The sequence below is a fragment of the Phytophthora cinnamomi genome (assembly GCF_018691715.1).
Source record: "Phytophthora cinnamomi strain GKB4 chromosome Unknown Contig52, whole genome shotgun sequence".
Taxonomy (NCBI): Eukaryota; Oomycota; class Peronosporomycetes; order Peronosporales; family Peronosporaceae; genus Phytophthora; species Phytophthora cinnamomi.
In genome coordinates, this window is record NW_027150985.1 from 248,813 (window position 1) to 275,187 (window position 26,375).

The window sequence follows — 26,375 nt, forward strand, 5'->3', positions numbered from 1 at the left end:
AATGCGCCGTCATCTTGTTGTGCGGAGCCCGGCTCCGCACGGTTGTTCTTCTGGTCCAGCCCGGCCGTGGACATTTGTTCGCCGGCGGACCCTGTCCGCGGGCGCGCGATATCAAGCCCGGCTTGATCGCATGGCGCTTAATCGTGCAGCCCGGTTGCACGGCAGCACGCGAATGGTGTCAGTGCGGTACGTTTGCAACCGTCCGCACTGTTTGCAGCGTCAACTCCCGGAGTCGACACACCTTTGTCATCTCGACGCCATTCATTGGCGGAGCCCCTCATGACCGAGGGTGCGTCGGCTCCCGGAGCCGACGCGTCGTCGTCGACCTAAACGTAAAAGTCGTTTGAGCACTTGATGTCGGAATGCAAAGTGATTGAATTTAGGTCCTTAGTTCGCTAACTCCTTGTCACCTCTTAAGTCTACTGGATTCTCGTCTGGATACACACTACTGGATTCCCTACTGGATACTGAATTACTTGAGCCAATCAGCAGCTGCCACGTCGATGTCCATCTTGTACCTACAATCTTGTACCCTCGCGACAGCCGTGGCGTAAGCACCTGCCCCGTAATCACTTGCACGTAATCACGGGAATGCTTAAAGTGCCGCCGAATGGAGGTCGTACCTTATCTACCGGTACACCGCTGGAGGTCGAGGCGCTTTCTTGACAACACTCCCACCCGACTCGACCGTTGCTGCGCCTTGGACACCGAGCTTGCTCCGTAGGAAGTGGAACTGCACAGCGGTGATCGGCTTGGTCATCAAATCCGCCAGCATGTCCTTCGTCGAACAGTACTCCAACACGACTTGGCCGTCTTTTACCTTCTCGCGCACGAAGTGGTAGCGAATGTCGATATGTTTGGGGCGCTTGTGAAACTCCGGGTTCTTGGCCAGTGCGATGGAGCCTTGGTTGTCCTCGTAGATCTTGACTGGTGACTTGGTCTTCATCTCGCCGATCTCACACAGAAATGCCTTGATCCAGGTAGCCTCCTGATCAGCTTCCGTCAACGCCATGTGTTTTGTCTCCGTCGATGATAGCGCCATGGTTCGTTGCTTCTTGCTTCTCCAGCTGATGCAACCACCGTTCATCATGAACGCGTAGACGCTTGTACTCCGACGAGACTCACCGTCGCCGGCCCAGTCCGCATCCGAATAGCCTTGGAGTCCGTCCTCGCTGCTCGCTTGAAACGCGATGCCGTGTGTCTTCGTGCCTTGAATGTAGCAAAACACCCTCTTGAGCGCTTGCCAATGCGTCGGACACGGATCCGCGGTGAACTGGCTGAGAACTCCCACTGCGGCTGCGAGGTCCGGTCGAGTTCCCACCATCAGGTACACCAGACACCAAATTGCGTTCCTGTATGGCACCTTCGCCGTGGTCTCTTCGTGCTTACAACCTCCTTTGCGCATGGCCTTGGTCAACTTGAGTCCCGGGTCTTGTGGTATCTTGACGGGGTTGCTGTTCTCCATGCTGAACTTCTCCAGGATGTCCTTCGCAAACTTGGTCTGCCGCACCGACACGTTTCCAGTCTTGGAATCTTGGTTGATTTCCATGCCGAGTTAGTACTTGAGCTGATCCATGTCCGTCATCTCGAACCGTACGCCGAAAGCCTCCTTGGTCGACTTGAGTAGCTCGTCGTTGTTGCTTACGAGGACCAAGTCGTCCACGTAAAGCGCCACGAAGATCACGTCTTGGTCATCTCGCTTGACGTAGATGCAGTGATCGGCCTCGCACTTCTTGAACCCCAGCTCCAGCATCAACTTGTCGATGGTCTGGTTTCACATTCGCGGTGATTGCTTCATGCCGTAAAGCGAACGCTTAAGCTTGCACACGAAGTCCGGGTGCGCCTCGTCAACGTAGCCGTCATGTAGATGTCTTCGTCCAGCCATCCGTTCCGGAACGCCGTCTTGACATTCATCTGGTGCACCGTCAGATTGTACTTGGCGTCAAACTGAGCAAGATCGTGATCGACGTGAACTTGGCCTCCGGTGCGAAGGTTTCTTCGTAGTCGATGCCGTACTTCTGCAAAAATCCCTGGGCCACCAGTCGTGCCTTGAACCTCTCGATGTCCCCAGCCTGGTTTTCCTTGATCCGAAACACCCATCTGCAACAGATTGCCTTGCATCCCTTGGGCAATGGCACCAACACCCATGTCTCGTTCTTGCGAAGGGAGTTGATCTCCGAGTCGCACGTTTCCTTCCACTTGGCCGGGTTGTTCGATCACATAGCCGATGCGAACGTTGTCGGCATTTCTCCCACTGAATCCACAACGAAGGCCGCGTCAAAACCTTCTTCTCTTGCGATCGCTGACATTTCGTCCACCATCTGTTGCCGACTTTGTCGCTTGGATCTTGGGATCTCCACCGCTTCCTCTAACGACTGCGTCCGCTGGTGTCGCTTGGTGCCGGGCTCGAAGTCTTCGTCCGGCGCAGCCTCTTCTCCATCGTCCTTTTCCAGTCCGGACGATGTTTCTTGATCCGTCGAGCCTTCATCACGAAGTTCCACGACCACTTATTCTTGATTAAAGTTGCGCCCCTCACTGTCGAAGACGTCATTCATGAACTACGCATCGTGGCTCACTAGCACGCGACCGCTCTTGATCTCTTCAAACGGATGCGCTTTCTCAAGCTTCGAGTACCCGAGAAATCGACAACGAACCGCCCGAGCGTCAAACGTCGTGCGTTTCTCCTGCGGTACTGTCACGTACGCATGACAACCGAATATCTTGAGGTTCGCCAGCAGTGGTTTCTTACCCGTCCATACTTGGTGTGGCGACTTTTCGGGGGAGGTGGAGCGTGTTGGACACCGATTCCGGAGGAATGTCGCCGTCATCACCGCTTCACCACAGTATCCCTTCGACAGTCCGGCATGTTCCAACATGCAGTGCGCACACTCCACCAAAGTCCGGTTCATCCGCTCGGCCACTCCATTCAATTGAGGCGTGTACGGCGGCGTGAATTTCTGCACGATGCTCAGGTCACTGCAGAATTTGGCCATTTGGCGCGACGTGTACTCGCCACCGTTGTCGCTACGGAGTTGCTTCACACGGAGCGTTCTAACGCGACCATCCGTCTGAGTTTCGGCGAACGCCACGAACTCAGCGAACTTAGCAGCTACCTCGGACTTGTTCCGCAGCACGTATATCAAACAAAAGTTCGAGTACTCGTCAATGAACGTTACGAAGTACTTCTTGCCACTGAAAGTCTGCGTCTTCATTGGACCGCATCCATCACTGTGGATGACTTCCAACCGTTTCTTGGGTACGGTTTGGCGACTTGGACATGTAACTCACTCGCGTTTGTTTGCCGAGTGCACACCCATCGCACAGCTCCCACTGTTTCACAACCGCCATGCCCATCCCAACACCGTAACCCTTCTTGACGATGGCGTCTAGACCGCCACAGCCAATGTGACCAAGTCGAAGGTGCCAGAGGTCCGACGTGGTGTCCCCTTTGCGTTCCTTCAGGCTTAACACATTCGCTTCGTCAGGCATGACTGGGGTCATGGACAACTTGAACAGCCCCTTACCTTCACGTGCTCGGAGCTGCCAGTTGGTGTTCTTCGTCTCCGCGAAGCATCCGTCGCGCTTGAACGTCACAGGCCCAACATCCTTATTGAAACGCCCGACCGAAACAAGTTGCGCGATAACTTGGGAATGTGCCACACACCTGTGAACACACCCTTCTTGGCCCCATCTGGTGTCTTCATCGACATAACAATGTCGCCACTGCCGACCGCTTGAACCACTCCGTCGTCCGCTAGATGCACGTCCACCGGAGTCATCTTCTTGTAGTTCTTCATGTACTCTTTCGAATACGTCATGTGATGCGTCGCACCTGAGTCGGCCAGCCAAACTTCGCTCGTCTTGGTGGCTCCACCACCAACCGAGAACAAGTAGTCCCCATCGAACCCTTCATCTTCATTCGCCACATTTGCTCGCTGTGGCTTCTGCCGCTCCGCGTTCTCGCGAATCCTCGCGGGACACTTGGCGATCCAATGCCGTTGTTCACCACAGTAGTGACTAGCACTGGTCTTCTGCGCCTGTCGTCCCTTGTTCGTCCCATTGCCGCTCGTCATGAACGCTTGACCGTGCGCGGTTCGTTCAGCACCGCCACCTTGTTCCTTGCGCTTCAAGTCCTCATGCAGCAGCCGAGCCGTCACGAGTTCGCACGTCAACGAGTCGGCTCTCGACTCCAACGCCGTGATTAGGAACTGGTACGACTCGCTCAAACGTGCCAGAAGCAGATGATCGCCAGCGCCTTGCGAGACTTCCTTTTGAACGTCGTTTGGTCCAGCGTGGTGGCGCAGTGCTCCAACTTGATCTCTCCGCCTGTCACTTCCCACAGGTCGCGCTCCTCGAGCACCATCGCCATCTTGAACTTCGACGTGCGGAAGTTGGTTCCGTCGATCTTATTGATGCGGGAGGTCGTGGTCGAGGGGGTGTCCATGGCGAAATCGTAGTCGGAGTCTTCAGCAGGGAAAACGGGGTTGGGCTCATAACCAAAAGTAAAGGTCGTTTGAGCACTTGATGTCGGAATGCAAAGTGATTGAATTTAGGTCCTTAGTTCGCTAACTCCTTGTCACCTCTTAAGTCTACTGGATTCTCGTCTGAATACACACTACTGGATTCCCTACGGGATACTGAATTACTTGAGCCAATCAGCAGCTGCCACGTCGATGCCCATCTTGTACCTACAATCCCGTACCCTCGCGACAGCCGTGGCGTAAGCACCTGCCCCGTAATCACTTGCACGTAATCACGGGAATGCTTGAAGTGCCGCCGAATGAAGGTCGTACCGGTATCTACCGGTACACCGCTGGAGGTCGAGGCGCCTTCATGACAACAGACCTGACCTCTTCGGGTCAGGGACTGTCCCATGCGTACTTGAACGTGGGTACTGGTTCCCGGAACCAGTACATCTTTTTCTTCTGTCGTCGGCAGCCTTGCCGACGTTGGTCTCACTTGTGCGCGCCCTCGCGCACTTCTTGGGCACTCCGGGACAGCAGCATTAAGCGCTGTCTCGGCTGGTGAGCCGCGCGCACCTGCTGGTGCGTGCGCTGCGGTAACAGGGCCATCGCTCTCTGTTCCGCTGTCGCGGCCGAAGCGCACGAGTGTGCGCTTCTTCCAGTCTATCACCGGATCATGCCGTGGCTTGCACGGCATGCCCATAACAACGTCGAACATATCGTCCAGGTCCAGTACGATAAAGTGTTCGACAAACACTCGTTGTTTGTACGAGAAGCGCACGTTTACGACGCGCTTCTCGGTCTTCACGATGGCACCTGTTGCCAGTCGTACCTCCAGAAGACTTCGTGGTACATTTACCTCCTCGAAGTCAAGTCTCGGCAGGCTTCGTAGTCGAACAAAGTTGTTCGACGCGCCTGAATCTACCAAGGCTCGAAGAGAGTCACTCGCTCTCTTCGAGTAAATCTTCAAGATGACAAGGTTCGGCCTGTCATCTTGTTTCTTGCAGCGAGATCTGGTCTCACTGGGGGCTGCAGTCCTCAGTGTCGCGTGCCCGAAGTCGGCACCTGTGACTGCATTACCAGTAGGGCGCCCCGCGCCTACTGGATGTTCGCGTTTTTTGTTGGTCCGCGGCGATGCCTAGCATCGCCACGACGGCCACCATTGTAGTGCACGGGAGCCGTGCACTCTCTAGAAAAGTGACCGATCCTTCCGCAACGGAAGCATCGCACGTTGCCTCCCTGCTGCTGATGACCAGCAGTTGTTGCGTTCGAGAGGTCCATCGGTTCCGGACCTCCCGTGCTCACTACCGGGCGCGGTTGCGGCCTCGGCACGTTCGCATGCAGTTTAGCCTGCCGCAGGCTAAACTCTTCTTGCATGGCAAGGGTGATTGCAGCTTCGAGAGTACTCGGGTACTCTCGGAAGAGATAGGTCTTCACGGGCCCATCTCTAAGTCCCTTCATGAACGCGACGACCTTGGTCGCCTCGTCAATCGGATTAGTCACGATATTTGATACCAAATATCGTGCGCGCTGCGCGTAAGCATGGACGTCATGCTTACCCTGATGAAGGTCGAGGAACTCCGCCCTCGACCGGAACTCGTTTTGCGGGGGCTCAAACGCTTGTCTGAGCTCCTCTTTGGATACCTCGTACGTGCTGAAGCACGTAGGATCAGAGAGTCGGCGCCCATACGCCCAACTCCTTGAACGTCCGCCAAGGCATGGCATGGCGAATGCGACCTTCGACAGCGGGTCGACGATGCGTCGAGCCGCTATGGCTGTGTCGAGTTCGACAAGCCATCGGAGGAGAGGCTCGCCCTCTCTTCCCACGTAATTGCTTACGCTCAACTTTAATGATTGAACACGCGGTGTCGTCCCTGACGACACCGTCGCTGAGGAAGCAGCGTCACGCTGCTCCTTCATGATGAACCCCAGAGCAACACCATGTTGCTCTGTCGGCGATAGCGTACGCAGCATCGTAGCTATCGCCGCTTCTCCAATGACTGTTGACGGTCGTTGAAGTACTTCCCACTCTGGGTCAGACAGGTGGGGGCAGTCGGCGCGTGCAACATGCGTTGCAGGCGTGTTGGAGCTCTCCATGGGCACCTCCGTGCTCATGTGGTTCTCGCCTCCGCGTTCGTACACCTCGTACGAACGTCAAGCAGTCGGTAGTTGGACGGACTACAGAGTTGTGCGTGTAACCCCGTTACATAAAAGCACACGCTGACAATGGGTCCTGGACGATGGTTCAACGGACAGCGAATGCTCGGTCGATCGGATGTAGTGGGTGTTCGCGAAGAGGCGCAACAAGCACGGTCAAGTAATCAGGTACAAGTCTCGTCTGATGGCGAAAGGGTTCATGCAGAAGTTTGGCGTAGACTTCTTCGAGACATACTCGCCAGTGGCCAACATGAACTCAATCCGAGTTGTGTTGTCGGTGATGGTAGCGAAGGCGTACGTGGCCGAGCAGTTGGATGCGGACACTATGTTACTAAACAGCGGACTCGCGGTGTGCGTGTGCATGGAGGTGCCCTACGGCGTCGCGAACGTGAGGAACATGATGTGCAGACTCGAGAAGGCGATCTACGGCCTGAAGAAAGTAGCGAATGCTTGGCACAAGACTATCCACCGAGTCTTCGTGAACATCGGATTTCGGAGTTGCGGTGCCGACCAGTGCGTCTACGTCAAGGGCAAGAATGACAAGTACGTGTACATCTGCCTGTACGGGGACGGTATGATCATTGCGGCCAGGACAACTGCCGAGATCCAGGAGGTCAAGGTGGCGCTCAAGAACTGGTTCAAGATGAAGGAGTTGGGCAAGGCCAAGTTCATCCTTGGTATGGAGATCAACCACGACTACGTGGCCAAGACGCTCATGATAAAGCAGACGCGTTACATTGATGACGTGGTGAAGAGGTTCAACCAGCAGGACGCCGAGGTGGTGGTGAACCCGTGCGAGTCGGGCCTGAAGCTGACGAAGACTCAGTCACCGACGACTCACGCCAAACGTGAGACAATGCAGGTAAAGCCATACCGAGCACTCATTGGATGTCTGTTGCACATCACAACGTGCATTCGCCCGGATGTGGCATACATAGTCACGCAGTTGTCAAGATTCTTGGAGAATCCTGGGCAACAGCATTGGAAGGCTGCGGTCCGAGTGCTCCGGTACCTGAAGAGCACCCGAGACGTCGGCATCGTCTACAACGGCAACGAGGAGAAGATCGTGGTCGAGGCGTACACGGACGCGGACTGGGGCAGCAACCTGGACGACCGCCGCTCGGTGTCCGGAACGATGGTGATGATCAGCGGGGTGCCGGTGGTGTGGTGAAGCGTGTTTGGAAAATGAGGGGAATTAGAGCCTCAGATGCAAATGGTGCAATAATTTCGCACACCCGCTCTGCCTCAGATGGACACAACCATTTCGATATGGGTACAGACACTGGTGCAGATCGACTGGTACCAGAAGAATGGTACACCCACGTTAACTCCGACCACGAAGCCAGTTTGGAAATGTGGGGCTGGGAACCACTGACACGTGGCGTACTTTAGGAGACGGCAGAGAAAAGGGAAAAGCAGTGTAGTTTTAGACTTGGCACTTTACCCGGGAACACGGAGAGAGATTTCCCTTGCAAGACACTAGCGCCTTCCATATTCCGGAGCTGGGAAGTATATTGGCCCTCTCCGACGACCAAGGAACGCTAAGTCACGCAGGGAGAAGGCACCCAAGTCCCCGGAGAGCTTGGCCGGGCTACACACATCTCTCCACCGCTCAAGATCCCACCAGAAGGAGGAGGTCAAGCACGAAAAGGAACAAGAACGATTGGAACACACCCAAGGGACAACCCCGGGTAGATCAAGTTTACTCAAGACAAGATCTACACCCTAACGACTGCTGCGTGAAGAGTTTCCACGGCAGCGTCAAACCGAATCCTCCAAGTGCCGTCCACATCTGCTCAACCCAAGATCAAGCCCGACATCTTCCAGAGTCACCTTGGAAGAGCGTAACCGCCCACACCGATTGGTACACAAGGTGATCAAGATCTTCAGGCCCTTCACGGCAAGCGGAGTACCCCCTCCGTTAGTCGGTAGTCTGGGCGCCTCTGTGTATGAGTGCGTGCCGCGTCGTAATCTTCGCGAAACCACTACGCTACAGTGGTCTTCAAGTCGAAGTACCAGCGCACGGTAGCTCTAAGCTCCGCGGAGGCCGAGTAAATGGACTGTGCTCCCAAGAGGTGCTGTGGGCCCGAGCCATGTTGAATGACCTGGCCACGAGCAAGTGGGAGCTACGCGAGTGTTGGAGGATAACCAAGGTGCCATCGTGCTGGCAAGCAACACAGGCTACAACGCTCGGACCAAGCATGTCGACATCAAGCATCACTTCATCCGTGAGAACGTGGCGCGGGGCGTCATCGCGGTCGACTACGTGCCGACGAAGGATCAACTCGCCGACATGTTAACGAAGGCTGTGGGAACCAAGCGCCGGCAGTACCTGCTCGAGGCGAGTCGAGTCATCGCCAAGGCTGGTCAACACTAGCGGTGAGTGGGAGTGTTGGAATTGTGCGCCGCGGGAGTAGAAAGGACTGATTGTATTGTGTACCGCCAGCGTAGACAGTGCGGACTCAGCGAAAACTAGTCCGATGATGGCTTCACGGTGAACGAATTGACGGTGGGCACGGCGCGTGCCTCGCCACGATGTGATTGGGTAGACCGAAGACTGGCACTGAGTCCTTGGTAGGGTACACAACATGATGAGAGGCCTCAAGGAGCACAAGGGGAACAACAGGGAGGGGAGGACAGCAACGATAAATCTCACTTCGGCAGTTGCCCTCTTTCACACAAGCAGCAAAAACAACATCTTCTAATGGCAATCGAAATGAGATGGCAATGGATGGAAGCACGATTTTAATGACTGACATTCTCGGGAATATGCGGTGGTGACGACGGAAGCCCATCCGCAAACTTGGCTCCGTGTCGTACTGTAATGGCGGAAGCTTTATCTTTCAAAAGCAAGTCGACCCGCCGCGCCAACCGAAACCGAGGTACCGCCGAGCCTGTCGCAGACGCGGCACCCACGGAAGCTGTAGCGACAAATCCAGCTGTGGCGACGAACGACACCCCAGCGGCATCTACGCTTCCTGTAGCGCAAGCTGTGGATGCAGGTGCGCCGGGGCCGGCAATGAGCCTCGCCCTGCAGTGGCAGGCATGGAGCGAGTTGCGGTTGTTAATTAGTTGGACGAGGAGAGGGAGCCACTTGTCAATGAGGATTCAAATAGCTAAGTGAATTGTGAAAAGAGGGCAAATCGATTCCTAGCTGACTGCGGGTGCTGCAGGCTCTCTTGATACGTCATCAATGCTCCGTTCGATGTCGGTCCTACCGACATCAAGACACCTCAGATGCCGCTAGACCGTGTACACCTCAACATGCACCACTTGTTCACCCCAGTGTGACAACTGTCAGGACCAACTTGGTATAGTAGCTATAGGCGCCCGCGACGCGAAGTGATTGACGATGTTGAATAAACGGAGTTTTGCTGCGTGAAGGGGTCGCACTTTACGCCTTTGGTCGTACTGGCGTTAAATGGCATTTGGAAGCTTGTAGTTGAGGAAGTAGGCACTTGCGCAGGATAAATGAAAATAAGAAGGCAAGTATGCATTGAACCTTCTAGCGCCAGGAGCGGTTGCTTCCTTTCTGGTCGAGTTCGTAGCTAAACTCAGCGCTGAACGTCGCTCGCACCCCCAGGAACTTGCACTGAACGAAGCTCGGGGCTTCGCGATGCTCTCAAGGGCGAGATCGTCTGCGCCACCGACCGCTTCAACGACAGCCTCCAAATATAGAAGGTGTTCCTTCCACGTCCGAGCTGCCTCCTTCTTCATGGTGAACAACACCAGCACTTGCGACTTGAATAACGTAGACGTGAAGGCCTCATTCAGTCGGTCCAGCGCGAACCAAAACGATGGGTTTTGCACAAATCATGTATCCACGTGCCAATTGACGTAACTTGATGTCCGCCCTGTCAAGTTACGGCCAAGAAGGTCGAGCTTAACCTGATCAAGCCCCGTAACTCCTGTCACCTGCTCCGAAATTGCGGATTGGCGAAGGAAACACCTCCCCCACCCGCCGAAGTCAGCTCCCAGTCCCGGATACACCTTGTCACCACTGAATGACACAATTATCACCTTGAAGTCTCTCACGGAGAGGGTCCGTTGCTGGGATGGTTGCTCTCGAGGTGGTTCGCAAGGTAGGTCGCCCCAGTGCCCTTGGAAGTGCTCTTGCCCGCCTGGTGGTCTAGCAGGCAGGCCACCAAGCCCGCGAAGCGTGCTTGGAGTTTTCATAATGTCGGCGTCCATTGGTTGCAGGTGCGACGTAGTATTGTTTTGGCAGAAATGGATGTACACACTGTTCAATTCAATGCCAGCGTGGTCAGCAGCATTGTCGAGCAGTACAAATATTTTTCGTCCATGCATTTTCAGATTTAGCGCCCGCACCCACTTCAAAACACTTCAGATACCGTCCATGCTTTCTGGTTCGAAAAATAGTTCATAGGAACTGCTTCAATATTAACGCCTCGAAAGCAGCGCGGTTTACCAGCTCGATTGATCACGATAGGCACCAATTTTTCAGTTGCAGCGAGGTTGCATCACAATCTGGTACTAATTTGTGTCTTGTCCTGCTATTTCGCCTGCAACTGACTTGGCCGCTAGCATTTGGCTTGGTAGCATAGAGTTGTCTCGTCCATATTGAAATTGCTGTACTTGGGTTGTTGGGGATTGTATTTGCCGAGTAGCTCCATTACTTCTGCGCGCTGCTGACCGAGATCCGCCGTGTCTACCGATTCAGTCTCTCCATGCATCTTGTGTAGCGTCTCGCGATGACAGGCCTTTAACCGTGGAATCCACGACGGGGAATTGTCTCCTCTCCAACGAGTTCATTTGCCTCGTTCGTAGAACCTCGTCAGAGAGGAGACCCTCCCCTTCTTTAGCATCCACGAACTCCATCAGCTTGTCTTCGACAGAAGCATGCTGCGACTTGCGTTTCTTCGTGACGTTGCCATTGGGAGTACAGTCAAGGGGTTGATTCACAATTGTTCCCACTGTCGAAAGGCCGTTTGTTATTCTCGAGGCGTACGACAACTCACTGCTGGAGGTGGACGTGCTTGAGACTGGGGTGTGCCTGATGATACCGATGGAGTTCGTGCATTTCGTTGATAGAGAGGTGCTGGCGCGGCAATACCATTGTTGCACTCCTGATCATTTTTAAAAGTGAGCCACGTGTCTCCCGATTCACTTACAATGTGTGATTTTGGTTTGGTAGGGGTGCTCTCTTACACTCTTACAACCTAATAGCCGGTTTGAATTGATTTTGCTATATTCATAATTTTGGATCTCGCGGAAGCGCTCTAATAGTCGATTTTCTCTTCTAACCGGCACCACTATAATCGGCGTTCTCTGTATTTATGGGTACGATATTGGACGACTCCTGAAAACTCAAATCGCATTTTGGGAGTACCAAATTGAGCAAAGACGGTTCAGGAGCAACTGTGTTTTCGTGCCAATTTGGCCCGTCGAGGGAAATCTGTTAGGGGTGGTTGCCACCCCTGATGGAATGGCACATCGTACTATGCTTCAAAGACATGTATCGAGAGTCATCCTGCGCCGAGAGAAAAAGAACGCGCATGGAGCTCCCCTCCGACTCGGAGTCCGAGAGTCCCGGTGAGAGGTCCAGCTCACAAGAGCAGCACCGTGTCCAACGACCGCTAGCCTGCTCACGTAGCAGACGCCGCCTTCCCAGCCACTACTAGACTCCCAACTAAGCATGCCGTCACTTGTCGGATCGCAAGAGCAACATGGCGAAACCTTGAGCAGCGTTGGTGTACCTCTCACGCAGTTAACTCCGTCTCCTCCAGCTTCGTCAATCCAAGCGCCTATTCCTCGTGCAGCAAGTGCAGGTTGGCCGGTGGCGGGTGCCTCGACATCTCCCCCAACTCCTCCATTGACGTCTCCAGTTCTTAGAGCTTCGACAGCAGCAGCTCCTGCACCAGCAACGCAGGCGACAGCGTCCGTTTCGTCAACTCCGGTGACAGCGCCAACAACAGCGGCTCCGATGCCCACCGAGCCTGAGGAGACCAACAGAGCTGGCCAGCGAACTCGGCGCAGGCGCACAATTCCTCAAGCAGCTAGAGGGAGTGGCTTTACAAGAGTGGAGATAGACAACCTTCTCGATCTTCTTGAAACCATGAAGCCTATTGGAAGAGACGAATGGGAGACGGTTGCGCGCCGCCGTAGCGAGATCAATCCTGGCGTTGATCGCACAGTGGCGAGTCTTCGCCGAAAGTTTGCAAAACTCTACAAAACTTATATGGGTACCGGAAACCCACACATGCCTCACGATGTAGACCGTGCCTTTAGAATTGCGTCCGCTATCACTCAACGAGCTGACCTGGCAAGAGGAGATGACATTGAGGAAGATGCTGCTGAGATTTTTGAGGACGATGTCGACGTCGAAGATGTAGCTACAAGCTCTCGTACTGCTGTTGCTACGGTAGGACGCCCATTGGTGCTTCCCCGTCAAGGTCAGGAGCATAACGACAACGATGACAATGATCGCTGTCGCTGGCGCGTCTCATGGTGCTGCAGGACCAGCGCCAGAGAGAAGTCGATCGCGAACAGCAGCAGCGTTGGCGCGAGGAAGAGCACCGCCAGCGCAAACATGATCGAGCGGACGACCGCGAGAGAAGCAATCGGCTCTTCGAGTTGCTAGCGACTGGGTTGGTGGGGGTAACGAGAGCAACACGAGCTAATCAAGGAGGAAATTGAATAGTTTACATCAGACTTAGTGGATCCTGATCTTAGTTTGGCATGTACACCTTTGCCCGCTGTTAGTTGTCAAATCCGCACCCAAAGTTGGCGGCTTTTATTTTGAGCGAGGTACCCGAACTAAGGGGTACCACTGTCCTTAGTGCGAGCAAAGTGGCCTAATTCTCAATCAAAGTAGGCACTGACGCACATGCACTTAATCGAAGTAACCACCGATGTGCTTCTGCACCTGCACTTACTCGCCGTACACCATGTCCTCAAAGCTAGTCGCGGCGTTGACGAACTTGGCCGCGTACAGCTTCATCTTCTGCACCATGCGCTGCGTGACCTAGGTCATGTTTCATGAGCGGCGCGCTCGAGAATGCGCATGCGAGCCTCGGTCTTCGTGATCGGCTCGCCGTCGCTGGTTAGCAGTGGGTTCAGGATCTCCTCCCGGGCCAGGGCCATGTACTGCTTTATGTAAGCATTTAGGGAACTGAAGCAGTTCTCTATCGGGTTACACATTGGGCTGTACGGCCCCAAGCGGTTACAGGACCAGGTCATCGTGGGCGGGCACGAGCTCCTCGGTTCGGGAGTGCGTCGGTGCGTTGTCGAACACGACAACGATGTACTTGTCCTGGTACTCATTCGCGTACACTTTTGATGCTTTGATGACCTTGTACAGCGCGTCCACAAAGTCTGCGTTGTTCTGCATCTTGATGCTGCCTTTGTGCGTGCGGTACGCGACGACACCGTACGCGGAGGACCGCGCACTGGATCTGCAAGTTGGGACCTTTGGACGGAGGCAGCGTTTCAATTGCACGTTTGCCCTTGCTAGCCCTGTCGCGCGTGCGCTTGGTGTACAGGTCACAGTTCGTTTCATCGAAATACATGATCAAGTCACCTTGGTCTTTCTTCGTGCTTGATCAGTGCCTTCGCAAAGAGCTTTTGTTTCTCCTTATTGATCTCGCTATTGCATGTCACCGGCTCGACACGAGTCTATGCATAGAAAAGCCGTAACATATTTGTAACCACCCATGACACCAGTAACTTTTAAACGGAATGCATCACCTGTTTGACCGTGTACAGCTTGCCGACCAGGTGACGAGATATGGTCGACTCCGAGATGTCCACGTGGAAGTCGTCCTGGACCATGGACCTGAACGTACCGTGTGTATACGTGCATCACTCCTCTAACCAGAGCCCAAGTGCTGCCTCTATCTCAGTCGTGATCTTGCCAGCTCTTGCCCCTCCACGAGGGAGATTTTCGACGCGCCTATGGGCCACGAGATACGCCGCCGTGGTGCGTGGGAAGCCGTTGTGGCGGGCAACGACACACCAGTCCTCGCCGGTATTAAAAGCGTCGAGGACGCGACACCATTCCTTTGGTGAGTGGCGCTTGAGCGTGGACTGGGAGGGCATCTGCACGAAGCTTGGTGCTGTAGATTGAGAAGTGAGGTTCTCCGCGGCGCGATACATGCGGATCCTTGGTCGGCTTCGCGGGCGCGGGAACTTCACGTCAGGCTCTCGTCAGTTTTGCCAACTTTGATTGAGGATTATTGCACTAAGGACAGTGATACCCCTTAGTTCGGGTACCTCGCTCCCGCCCAAATTAAAAGCCGCCGACGTTGGTTGCGGATTTGACAACTAACAGCGGGCAAAGGTGTAGACAGAGCGCAACTGATTAATACCGACTAATCTAGCTCGATGGTTGAGAAGTAATACACATGCGTCAAGGATTAACCGTCTTTCGCCTCGATCCTCGTAGTCTATCCGGTCTTTTAGCCTGGGAAATGTGCTTTGGAAAGCTCGGATTCCCCAATCTGCGGCTTGTCGCGCTGAGGTTGCCTGGCGTAGCACTGCCACATGCGAAGCAGATGACGCAGCTCCCAAATAGTCCTGGCTTGATTTGATGAGGAAGGTGTAATCGCCGGCAGCAAACGCGGAGACTACCACGCAGCGTGCACCATGCAACTCGTAAGCAGCTCGTAGCTTCTGGTAGATCCGGCCCCTCTCTGCAATTTGCGAGTCGTGTAGTGATCCAGGTGCGTTCAGTGCGCACGCAGCGATGGTTCCGTTAGGTACAAACAAGCACGTTGTCGACGTAGTGACCGTGCTTCCACCCATTGTAGAATATGTTCTGCATGACACAATTTCCGCTCTGCTGTAGGTATAGTTTCAGGCCATCAGCAACAGCAATACATCGTGAAGCCTGGTGTGGCGTCGATGAACAGCTCGTTGATCCTCTTGAAGTTCTGTGTAGTCAGGCATCTTGACTGCTGCGAAGGAGTTCTTGGAAAGTACACGAACGAGGATCCTTCGTCCAAATCGAATAAACAGCGAACACAACTCCGAATATGATGCACAATGTGAACTCCCCGCCGCGAGTGCGTGTCCACGCTAAAACGAGTGCCAGACACTGTGTGGCATCTAACAGGCGCCGACGCCCTCGAGTAGAGTCACGAACACGACGGATAGCGGAACCGGAGGGGCCGTACGGTGAGTACGCAGTATACAGCTGCTCATAAAAAACCTAGCACATAGCGAAATGTTCGATGTCCCAAGCCAGTCAACGTGATGAGCGCTGGGTCATCGCCAGAACCGAAGAGCGTCGCGAAACAAGACATATGGGGCCATTGGAGTGCTGCACGCCACTCGGAGATCACGCAGGCGGCGCTGTCGCCTGCTTAGTCTTTCCCTGAACGTCTATCTGCGTCTTGAAGCTTGGCGGCGCTGGCTGGCGGCGAGAAGAAGGATTTCGATAGGCGCCATCGAGTCAGTGTGGGGCAAGATTTGATCTGCGCAATTTGGTTTTCAGGATGCAAAGATCTGGTGCGTCGGTATGTCAAAAGTTGAAGTTACCTTCGCGTCACCGCATGATCTTGGAACAACCTTCTCGCAACATTTATCGCTCCCGCCAGCAGCTCCTCATCCTCATTGCTGCTATTGTCGCGCCGGACAGCAACTCGCTCGTGGCCGCCATGTTCTTCCTCAAGCAGCTCTCGCGCGACCTGCTGCTGCACCCGATGCACTTCGGGCCCAAGCTGCACGACATCATCCGGCTGCGTCTGATCGAGGAGGTGGAGGGCACGTCCATGGGCAAGTACGGCTACGTCATCACGGTCACGGAGGTGCGCGACGAGGACATCGGCAAGGGCGTGATCCAGGACAACTCGGGCTTCGTGTGCTTCAACATCCGCTACCGCGCCATCCTCTTCCGCCCCTTCAAGAACCAGGTGCTGGACGCCGTCGTGACGGTCGTGAACCAGCTCGGCTTCTTCGCGGACGTGGGCCCGCTGCAGGTCTTCGTGTCGAGACACGCCATGCCCACGGACCTCAACAACGGCTACGACCACGAGAGCAACGCCTGGATCTCGGACGACCGAGAGGTCGAGATCCGCAAGGGCTGCGGCGTGCGGCTCAAGATCATGGGCGTCAGCGTCGACGTCACTGAGATCGTGAGTGCTGCAAGGGTCTGGAACCGGTGGAAGATTGACTGGATGACTCACGGTGTATTTGTTGTTGTTGCAAATGCTGCTGCTGTGTAGAACGCTATCGGGACCATCAAGGACGATTATTTAGGCCTCATCTCGTCCGACAACTAGACTGCGAGCAGCCTCGGAGCGGCGCACTTGACGATTTAGTTGGCCCCAACGAAATGTCTCCCCCTTTTGGATCGATATGACCACATCTCTTGATGCCGATGCTTAGTTCGTCCATGTCTAGTGCTAGCTCTAACTGACGGAGCTGTCGGGATTGCTCACGGGGAAGTCTGCCTTTGGTGTCGACAGCTACAGCTCCAGGAACCGCGTGGACTTGCGGTGCTCCTTCTCCAGGATGGGCTTGACGTCTTCCAGCGTCACGTCTTCGATCTCGAAGTTGTGCGCCAGCTCCGCGTGCAGCTCGCTCTCGAACCGCTCGCGGTTGGCGCACTCGTGCTTGAGCACGTCCTTCAGCGGGCACAGAAACTCGAGGTGGCTGCGCTGCTGGCGGTACTTGGGCTGGCGCGCCGGGTTGGTCAGGTACTCCATGTTCTTCGGGTCGAAGTCCCACAGGAACGACGTGTGGTGCAGCCAGCGGTCCTTCGACAGGCTCTGCGCGTTGCCGCCGAACTTGCGGTCGTCGAACACGTAGTCGTCCTCCCGCAGCGAGAACTTCTGCACACAGAGCCACAGCAACCAACAGCCAGCAACCAGTGAGTCCAGCCACCCTGCAGCTCCGACCAGAGACAGAGGCGTCTAGCGCACCAGGTTCTCGTGGCACACGCGAGCGAAGAAAGGTGCGAAGAAGCCCTCGGACCAGGCCATGATCTCGCGCGGGTACGGCCGGACCTGCGGGAAGTCCTGCTGCCTGCAGATGAAGGTGGTGAAGACCGTGTTGTGGTCCACGATGACGGTGCCGCCGCCGCTGAAGCGCTTGAGCACGGGGATGCCGTCGCGCCGCACCGCGTCCTGGTGCAGCAGCTGCTCCGGCTTGCCCGAGATGCCCATGACGATCGTGGCCGGCGCGTGCGCGTCGTTGTAGATGAACCAGTTGCGCTGCGAGTCGGCGCGGAACAGCGCCTCCTCCACGCGGAGCTGCTCCTGGATGGGCGCGCGCAGCCGCAGGAAGCTCATCAGAGGCTTGCGCGTCGCCCTGGTCGCCATAGTCGCCATAGTCGCCATGGTCGCCGTAGTCTATTCCAATAGTGACGCGCCGCTTTACTGGGTGATGCCGTGCGCGTGTCTCGTGTGTCGGCACACCAACCACATGGGATCAGATCTGAGTCTGTCAGTGGTACACCGTACCACTGATCCCGCAGTTTTTGACACGTCGACGAAGATGGCGACGCAGCCGCTGCTGCTGGCGGCTCGGGAGCTCGCACGCGGCCCCACGGCGTCGCTGCCCGCGGGCTTCGAGGTCGCCGCTGTAGCCGCGTCTCCTGCGCATCTGGCGGTGCTGTTCCGGTCGCGGACGGAGCGGAACTGCGTGCGTTTGGGCGTTTTCAAGACGGACGACCACGTCGCCGCCGAGGAGCCCGAACTGGTCGATCTACTGCCAGAATCAGACACCGCCGAGGCTCCCCAGGTAGACGACTGCGTGTGGACGCTCGTGTGGAGTCCGGACCGCAAGTTTCTGGTCGTCAGCGGCCGAATTCCGCGCGCGGGGGGCGAATCCGAGGGCGTCATGTGGATCTTCGCTCGCCCCGAGTGGGTGGCTTCTACCGCAGCCTCTGAGGCTCCCACGGGCCCCCCGCTGCTGCTGCGGGTGGACCCGGCCAAGTACCTGGCTGCCAAGCACTGGGACCCGTCGACGAGCATCGTGCACGTGTTTTTCCCCGCTCAGAGCGGGAGCAAAGTGTTCGTGCTCGCTGGGGACGGAGTTTGGCTCAGTGTCGGCGTCCAGATGGCCAAACTGGCGCTGGTGGCGATGGACCAGACGGCGTCGGAAGACACCGCGGACCTGTTCACGATGAAGGCGGTGAAAAGGTTGGCGGAGTGGCACGCGGGCGTCACGGCCGCGAGTTATGAGCCTGAGAGCGCGACGCTGGTGGTGAGTGGAGGGGTGAGAGACCCCAGTGCGGACTTGGTCGAGCACCAGGCTTCGTCGCTGAGTGTCTGGAAAGTGGCGACGGGTAAGGACAGCAAGGAAGTCGCCGAATTGCTGGATTTTACGATGGTGGTGAAAGGGAAGAAGCAGAGGGTGAGTGCCGAGGGGAGTGGAGGAGAGGAGGAAGATAGCGGTGACGAAGCGGCCGCTGAGGAGAGTAGCGGGTTGCTCACGAGCGTCAAGAGCACGCTGTTTGCTCCATTCAGGATGATAGTGGGTGGCGAAACGACAGAGTCGCGAGCGATTCGGGGATCAATTCGTCAACTGGCACTTGCGCCAAACGGGAATTTTGTGAGTATGGTGGATGATCTCGGGCGGATCGCTATGCGCCAAATTGATGCATGTGCGGATGTATTGAAGTGGCAAACTGTGGAGGACGTAACAACTACCAGCTCCCAGGATGTTGTAGTGAAGCTGGCTGTGTGGCTGACTTCCGACTTGGTTGCAATTGTGCTTACGAACAACAGCATTATATACGCGAGGTTTATTGCCCACTCCGAAGAAGGGGCTGCTTCAGGACCGACTAGCAGCGACAGCGAAAACGAAAACGTGCCGCTGCCAGGGCCTTCTGGCTCCCTTGTGCTGACCCCCGCAAGGCACTACAGACCCTCCATGAGTGCAGCAAGTGTTGATATTGAAACTCTTGATCTCACTACAAGCAATCAATTTTCGAGTGAAAAGCATAGCGCTTCATTTTCCGCATGTGAATTCGTCGTGAGCGGGAATGTTTGGTCTGCAAGTCTGGTTCAAAACTTGGCTTTAGAACCATTTGTTGATTTGTTGATGGATGCATGTCAATTTGATGATGCTCTCGCGACAGTTGCGCTGTATGAGGTGAGTGAGAGTGCCATCAATGCTGACAGCATTCACCGCCGTATATGGATGCAGTACCGAAACCAAGCTGGTTGCACGAAACAAGACATTGACGACGAATCCGCTTCAACCGACTCGGAACTTCAATATCTCGTGTTTTTGTCCACACGGCCACGAGGACTTCTTCAACGTGGGGAGCGCGACGACTTTGCAGATGCATTGGATCATTTGCGAGCGATATCGGACAAGCAATGGGTGCTTAATGAATGCTTGCATCTTATCTCGAATGATTCGAGTGCTAACATGAAAAAGATTCTTGATCTTGCGTGGAACACTTGGATGAGCATGAATGATGGCAACGAAATTGCTACTGAGCTGTCTCAGGAAAAGGTGGATCTTCAGCGGTACATGTATCGTCTTGAAACATTGCGCTTGGTTCTGTGCGAAGAAGAAGGAGTTTCTACCACGTCGATTGCGGGTGATCAACTTTTTGATGGAGCGGCGTATGTTCGGTTTAGATCCGCACCTGTCTTGACAACGGCAAAACTGTTTGCTCGAGAGGGTCGTGTGGATGCACTTACGCATCTACTTGATCGACATGCGTGGAATTTGATTCCTCATTGGTTTGACGTGCTCGAGTTACTCCCACCTTATGTGCCACCATCCTTGTATCGATCTCTACTTCCAGCTATTGCTACCCAGATCGAGGACGATGGGCAAGTATGCACATTAAGCAAGGCATATGATCTTGCTGGAGAAGCTGGGGACGATATCGAGTTAGCAACTCCAGTTACGCTTTCCCCTGATAATCGGCTTCAGGACCTAACTGATGAAGAACTGGCAGAATTTGAAGAATACACACAAATGACCCGCGATGAGCGCAATTCCGAATATGGCGAATGGTTCTTGAAGAGGATTCTGGAGCTGGATACGCGTTATGGCCAGCTTGCTTTTGCTTACGAGCTTAGCTCTTTTGCCACGAAATGCTTCAGCGGATGGTCTTCACAAGAAGCCAAAAAGCCGTTGGAGGAATTCTTTTTGCACACAGAGCGTTTATACAAGTGTGCGTACCTCCTCCACCTATCAGCCTGCTGCTTGCTTCCGCTGAATGAGTGGACTGCACTCTCCATTCAAGATCAAGCCATGATTGTGGTGGGCACTGATGAAAAGGAATTTGCCGGAGATGTATCTCCTGTCGTTAATCGCCTAGATACGGTCTTTGTCTCGCAGAGACGGGATCGAATGTATGCTTTGGATGATCTGTTTTCGTGGCTAGCTCAGACGTTTTCTTCCAAGTCCTCCTTGGGAAGTCTGACGCTTGCTGCACAATTAATCCACCGCAGTAATCCGTCGATCTCCTTAGACAATCGGTGGATTCAGAGTGACAAGCGACTGATCGAGACTGCCTTAGACGTCGTGTACTCGGTGGATGCCTCGGACATTGTTGGTGTCAAATCACCTAGTGTGGACGAGGACGTTTATATGCAGCGCCATCTCGCTCTAGTGGAGCAGCTATGGACGATTTTCCAATCGTTGCCGATCCGAAAGGAAAACGACCCACCTGAGATTGCGCAATTGCAGGTGGCTGTGGATGAGATGGAAGACCTAATGGTTACTATGGATGTACTAAGTAAATACGGCGTGGTTTCGTCACCCAGCGGACTGAAGTATCGCATGCTGGCAAGTGGTGATGTTGGACTGGGTGGTGGCACCAGCGTTAGTCCACGTGGTTTGCTTGAGCAAATGTGCGAGTTCGCTTTGCCAGGGGACTATTCCGACGACGAAGAAAATGGTGATGGAAGTCAGTGGATGGAGGTGCTACAAGATGCAGTCAAGTTGAAAGAGCACGCATTTGGCGAGCGATTGAGCCAAGAAATGATTCTGGACGTTATTTTAAAGCATCTACTAGCTCCTGAACGTGCCTACGTTGATGCGGCTCAAAATCTAGTGAACCATTGGATCGCCTCTGACGTGGAGGCGATTGACCACGTGTTAAATGAGTTGATCATGGCGATTCGAACGAAGCTGGACTCAGTGACTGGGTACTCGGAGGATGCAAATTCAAACGCTACTCATGACTCTGCGCTGAGCTGTATTGGAATTGTAAGACAACTGCTGTCGCTTCCAGTGTGGGATGAAGGAGATCGTGCCGAATCTGGTTTAAAACAACAATATGAAGAGGCTTTGACGCTCGAGACAGACACAGCGCACGCTTGCGAACTGTTAGACCTGCTCACGTACGGAGCGGTTAAGCTGTCCCCATCGAAGCTTCGCAGCTCAACAGAAGAACAAGAGGAGTGCAACACCCGACTGGATGCTGTCTGCCAAGTATTTGTGAGTAACCCGAGCAACTACAAGCCGTCTGTTCGCGCTAGGGAGTGGCTAGAACAACACCATATTGGCGAAACCGGCCTCGCGGAGGAAAACACAACTGCGGATTTATGGAGTGAACCTCTGGCTGCAATAATGCACTTGGTCAAGTTACTACGTGTTGAGTCACAAAAGCTCGAAATCTGGATGAAGGGCGCTTACGCAGCTCTTTATTGCATGGATTACGACGTTGCGTACGACCTGACCATGCAAGTTATCGCCGGAATTCCGGCCGAGACTGATGCACTCGTGGCTAGTCAGAACAATAGTGGCGACAAGTTGACACTTCTGCACTTAGTCTCGTTGATTTTAGACCTTGTGTCTGCTTCGTCGTTCCGGTCATGGGGTAAAAAGCGCAAATTATGCTGCGCATTGTTTAGCGCAGGAAACGTTGCGTCTTCGGATCTTTTTGCGCATCAAGTGACAGATTTGGTGCTGTCATGGCAGGAGAAAATCGAAGCTATTCAGGCCTTGATGGTGGAGCTTGGATTATCCGATAACGATTTGGAGCAGCGACGACTTGCTGGCAGCAAAACAACCAGTAGTGCTGAATCTGTACTTCTGAATGAGTTGAGAGTGGTCGTTGAGTTACTACACGAAGAGAAAAATGACCGTCAGTTCCTGCTACGACTGCTGCAATGTGGATTCCAGCTGGCCCAAGTGATGACCAACAATGACTCAGGATGCAACAACGAAGACAACAAAGAGGTTGTGTCGACATTCTTACAGCAGATGGCGCAGCTGTGCGTGAAGGGGGCGTTGGAGCTGACCACTGTTCCCACGAGTAGCGACTCTGGGGAACGGCAGCAATATTTGGAACTTGGTTGCAGTTATATTATGCTGTGGAGTGACCTCTGCGTGGATGATGAAAGGTTTGAGGTATTTTGCACCGATGATATCCTGTCCCCAAGTTTTATCGAGCAGCCACTGTCGGACTCGCAGTCGCGAAGCGATGCTGTGCAATCGAGTGAAGCTGTGGTTCGGCGCTTGCATCACTTATTCTTGTTCCAGGTGGCTCAGGCGAAGGAGGACATCGATGACAGTGGCAGCGGCACGGAGGCGTTACTGAGTCGCAGAAAGCGTATTGAGGCGTTGTTTTCCTCCTATGATGCTGTACGGAAAACCGCTAGTCCTCTCATCGAGGCCCAGAACGGATCTTTAGATGAGGTGGCAAGTCCAACGCAATCTCGATTGACCATATCGGAACAACGGCGTCAGATCTACGTGAAATTGGCTCAGCGATGCCAAGAGCGACTGACTTCGCAGAAGAAGTCGCAGGAGCTGGAACAAATGAGCACGTTCTTCAACACTGAACTGGATCTGGAGCGTTTCTCGCAAGATGAAAGCTACCGAAACGAAAAGATAATGCTGCTGGCCACGAAGAAAGAACACTTTCAGCTTTCGAGGCAATTTGCTAGCAAGTATGGAATTGATGAGTACGACTGTGTGCTAGCATACATTAAGAACGTGTTGCTATTCCCGCCGGATAGCAGCCAACTTGGTCGTCGAGAGCAACTGGATCAGGCGTTCCGAATCGAGCAGGTCGATGTCCTGGAGGAGGCCTTACAAAAGCCGGCCACTTTCGGAGACTTTTTGCTGGGAAAGGGACCCACAGGAGAGCCCAGCGTGTACGAGAGGATCGAAGGAACAGACCACGTTGGTATCTTACTCGTGTTGCGCATGGTCCTGGAGTCCTCGAAGCGAAGCTACCAAGAGTCTGCTGAGGCTGATTTACCCCACGAGCGATCGCGTTTTCCTTTGTCCAAACCGTCAACAGACCGTATCACTTTACTGTTCATGTGTCTGAAGAAACTTAAGGAAATCGGAGACACACTAGACGATGTGGAAGCTGTTGATCTTAAGCTCATAGGTGCAGCCTCAACAACTACCGAACTGTTGACACCTTTAGCGTCATCGCGCACGGACCCTCAAGCTATGATTGCGAATCGAGAGGTGGCTGTTGAAGCAGTGCGACCTCTTCTCACAGGCAAAACCATCAAGTTTGTTACTAAGATCTTACGCAAGCTGCATCATGTTACCCCTAGTTCCATGGTCATGATTTACATAAACGACCAGCTCAAAGGAATCTGGAGAGAGCATGGAGCTTCCGGCCTATCTGCTGACTTGGCAGTCTACGCGTATGAGTCATGCGTGCCATGTCTTTCGGTACTCTCGAATGAACACTTAACGCTGTTCCACTGCTTGTTCCTGGATGGATCAAGTGGCAAACCAACCCCTGAGTTGGTAGCTCACCTAAATATTGCGGAGGAGTTCTATGGACAATCACTGGATGGCTTGGAACACTTTGGAGCCCTGTTGACACCTCAAAAGCGTGTAGAGATTGTGGCGGATACGCTGGCACTCTTCCAGGCCAAGTACAACTCGTGGCAAAACGCGGGGCCGCGTTCAAATGTATCGTCCGCATCGTCTACTTCTTCTTCATCGTCTGTATCGTGGGATCCTGCCCAGTTCAAGCGAAAAGAGCAGGAGCTGCACTATCTGGAGCGCGAACTGGCCGAGAACGCATGTTATTTGCTTCTGAAGGAGATTGAGCAGAGTGGTTTGACATACGGAACAGATTCGTTGGAGGATTTGGTTTCAAGTTTGAAGACTTGGTTTGCAATGGACTCACTCCAGCAAGCTGCCGATGAGGAAATTCTCCACAATACCGTATTGATGGAGATTTGTCGGCGAGTGGTGTCAGTGGATCTCGCGACTCTCATCATGGAGTTGGCACTGCGTGCCGGCGGAAGCAAGGCCAGTGGCGATGTCGCACTGAATGCAGTCGCGCAAAGCTATCGGGCAACTATCACGAACCTGGTTGACCAATCGTTGGGTGCTGGGGAAGATAGAGCAAAACAACCTGTTCAATGGGTCGAACGTCTAGCGTGGACGTGGGTCACTGGTTCAACTGCTCCCAGTAGTAAGCAAGCAACCGAGCTTGAATTCTACCTGCGTGCTATGTTATGCAACCCGCGTGATGAAAAGGCTCCGTCAAACGAAATATACGAGCGTGTTGTAACGATGCTCTCGCAGTCGCCATCTGCGTTGCTAAAGGAAATCGGCCTCAGTCGCCTTGGAGCAATGCAATCTCCTGCTGACGAAGATGAAGTCAAAAGTATAAGCCTGATCGTGCGTGAGACAGTGCTATCGCAGTGGGAGCAATTGATTGCATTCGGTGAAGAACAGCAAAAGTGGACGGAAGCTGCGGTGCTGAGCCACCTGCTGACAACTTGTGAAGGCAAAAGGAGCCGAGACGCTAGTGCGGCCATGTGGCAGTTCGGCCTTCACGTCAAAGCTGTTTGGTTTGCGCTTCTCACCAAGTATAAGCTTGACGAGAACCCAGACTGGCAACGCATTCTGATAGTCCCAAGCAGCGATATCTCCAATCACTTCGCTGCTGTCTTCGAGGAGATGCTAGCCTTCGTAGAGGTGTGCTCTAGCGATGACAACCCGAAGGCGTTACGGTTTGCTGAGACGGCAACGGTGGCATTGAGCAACTTGCTAGTGCGCCACGATGAATTTCTTGGCGGTTCTGAAGGAGCTGCTCAGGCGGCATGGCAAGATGAGCAAAAGCGTGCGGTGCAAACTCGAGTGCAAACGCAGTTTCAGGTTGGAACCGTGGCTGACAGGCAAACGCTGCCGCCGAACGAGGAAGACGCAACGTGTTGGTCAGCTCTCTTTGCGCGGGGCGTGTGGGGTGCTCGCCTATTGAGCTGGTACACTACTCACGCGTACGCAGAGCTGAGTAGCGAGGAAGACGCCACTGAAGCGGTCATCCTGGTTCACTGGGAAGCCAACAACCTCGACCTGGCGATTCAGCTGCTTCTCATGTGTCCATTCGACGGTCTTCGAGAGAAGTACGCTGAACGCGCTCTGTCAGTCGTACGCCAACTCCCGCAAGGATCTCGCAGTTGGTTTACTTCCGTCGAGCTCGCTCTACTGCGCTTCGACGTCGCGGTTCTCTTACAGCACGGTCTCCACTCCTCCGTGGTGGCTTTCCTACTGCAAAGCACCACAAAAGAAAACGCTCTCTGGACATCCAGCGGCGACTATGTCGTGTGCGCGCTAGTGGCGCAGGGCGAGTTCGCAGCAGCCGGACGTCTGACCTGCGCGCTGCGCCACGCCCACCCGCTGCTTTGGGACGTGGAGAACGCGCGACTGCTGCTGGCCAACCACCTGCGGTCACTCGCTTCGTCACCTGCGCAGCACCAGAGCCAGGAGAGCGTGGAGTTGGCGCACCTGCAGCACGACGTGTACACCCAGACGTCCAGCCGGTTTGCGAGCCTCCTCCTCTAGACAAAAGGCGGCATGGCATAGCATAGCATAGACACACAGTCTTGTATG

The 26,375-nt window shown here is 54.4% G+C and overlaps 5 protein-coding genes across 5 annotated transcripts; 3 read left to right on the forward strand and 2 right to left on the reverse strand.

The window, feature by feature from the left end:
* Positions 1–13,803: 13,803 nt before the first annotated feature.
* Positions 13,804–14,411, reverse strand: IUM83_19846 (Carbonic anhydrase 2; the record flags this gene model as incomplete). The annotated part of the gene is made up of 3 exons (XM_067944914.1): positions 13,804–14,035; positions 14,161–14,255; positions 14,328–14,411. 3 exons carry the CDS (start codon positions 14,409–14,411, stop codon positions 13,804–13,806), a joined length of 411 nt encoding a protein of 136 aa, XP_067789537.1.
* A 1,721-nt stretch (positions 14,412–16,132) lies between these two features.
* On the forward strand, positions 16,133–16,861 carry IUM83_19847 (DNA-directed RNA polymerase II 19 kDa polypeptide; the record flags this gene model as incomplete). Its single annotated transcript, XM_067944915.1, has 2 exons — positions 16,133–16,714; positions 16,805–16,861. The coding sequence occupies 2 exons, from the start codon at positions 16,133–16,135 to the stop codon at positions 16,859–16,861; spliced, it is 639 nt and encodes a 212-aa protein (XP_067789538.1).
* A 186-nt stretch (positions 16,862–17,047) lies between these two features.
* On the reverse strand, positions 17,048–17,872 carry IUM83_19848 (lipoate protein ligase-like protein; the record flags this gene model as incomplete). The annotated part of the gene is made up of 2 exons (XM_067944916.1): positions 17,048–17,413; positions 17,504–17,872. 2 exons carry the CDS (start codon positions 17,870–17,872, stop codon positions 17,048–17,050), a joined length of 735 nt encoding a protein of 244 aa, XP_067789543.1.
* A 205-nt stretch (positions 17,873–18,077) lies between these two features.
* On the forward strand, positions 18,078–19,431 carry IUM83_19849 (uncharacterized protein; the record flags this gene model as incomplete). The annotated part of the gene is made up of 2 exons (XM_067944917.1): positions 18,078–19,188; positions 19,313–19,431. 2 exons carry the CDS (start codon positions 18,078–18,080, stop codon positions 19,429–19,431), a joined length of 1,230 nt encoding a protein of 409 aa, XP_067789544.1.
* Positions 19,432–20,801: 1,370 nt separating this feature from the next.
* IUM83_19850 (uncharacterized protein) lies at positions 20,802–26,327 on the forward strand (the record flags this gene model as incomplete). The annotated part of the gene is made up of 1 exon (XM_067944918.1): positions 20,802–26,327. One exon carries the CDS (start codon positions 20,802–20,804, stop codon positions 26,325–26,327), a length of 5,526 nt encoding a protein of 1,841 aa, XP_067789550.1.
* Between the last annotated feature and the right edge of the window lie 48 nt (positions 26,328–26,375).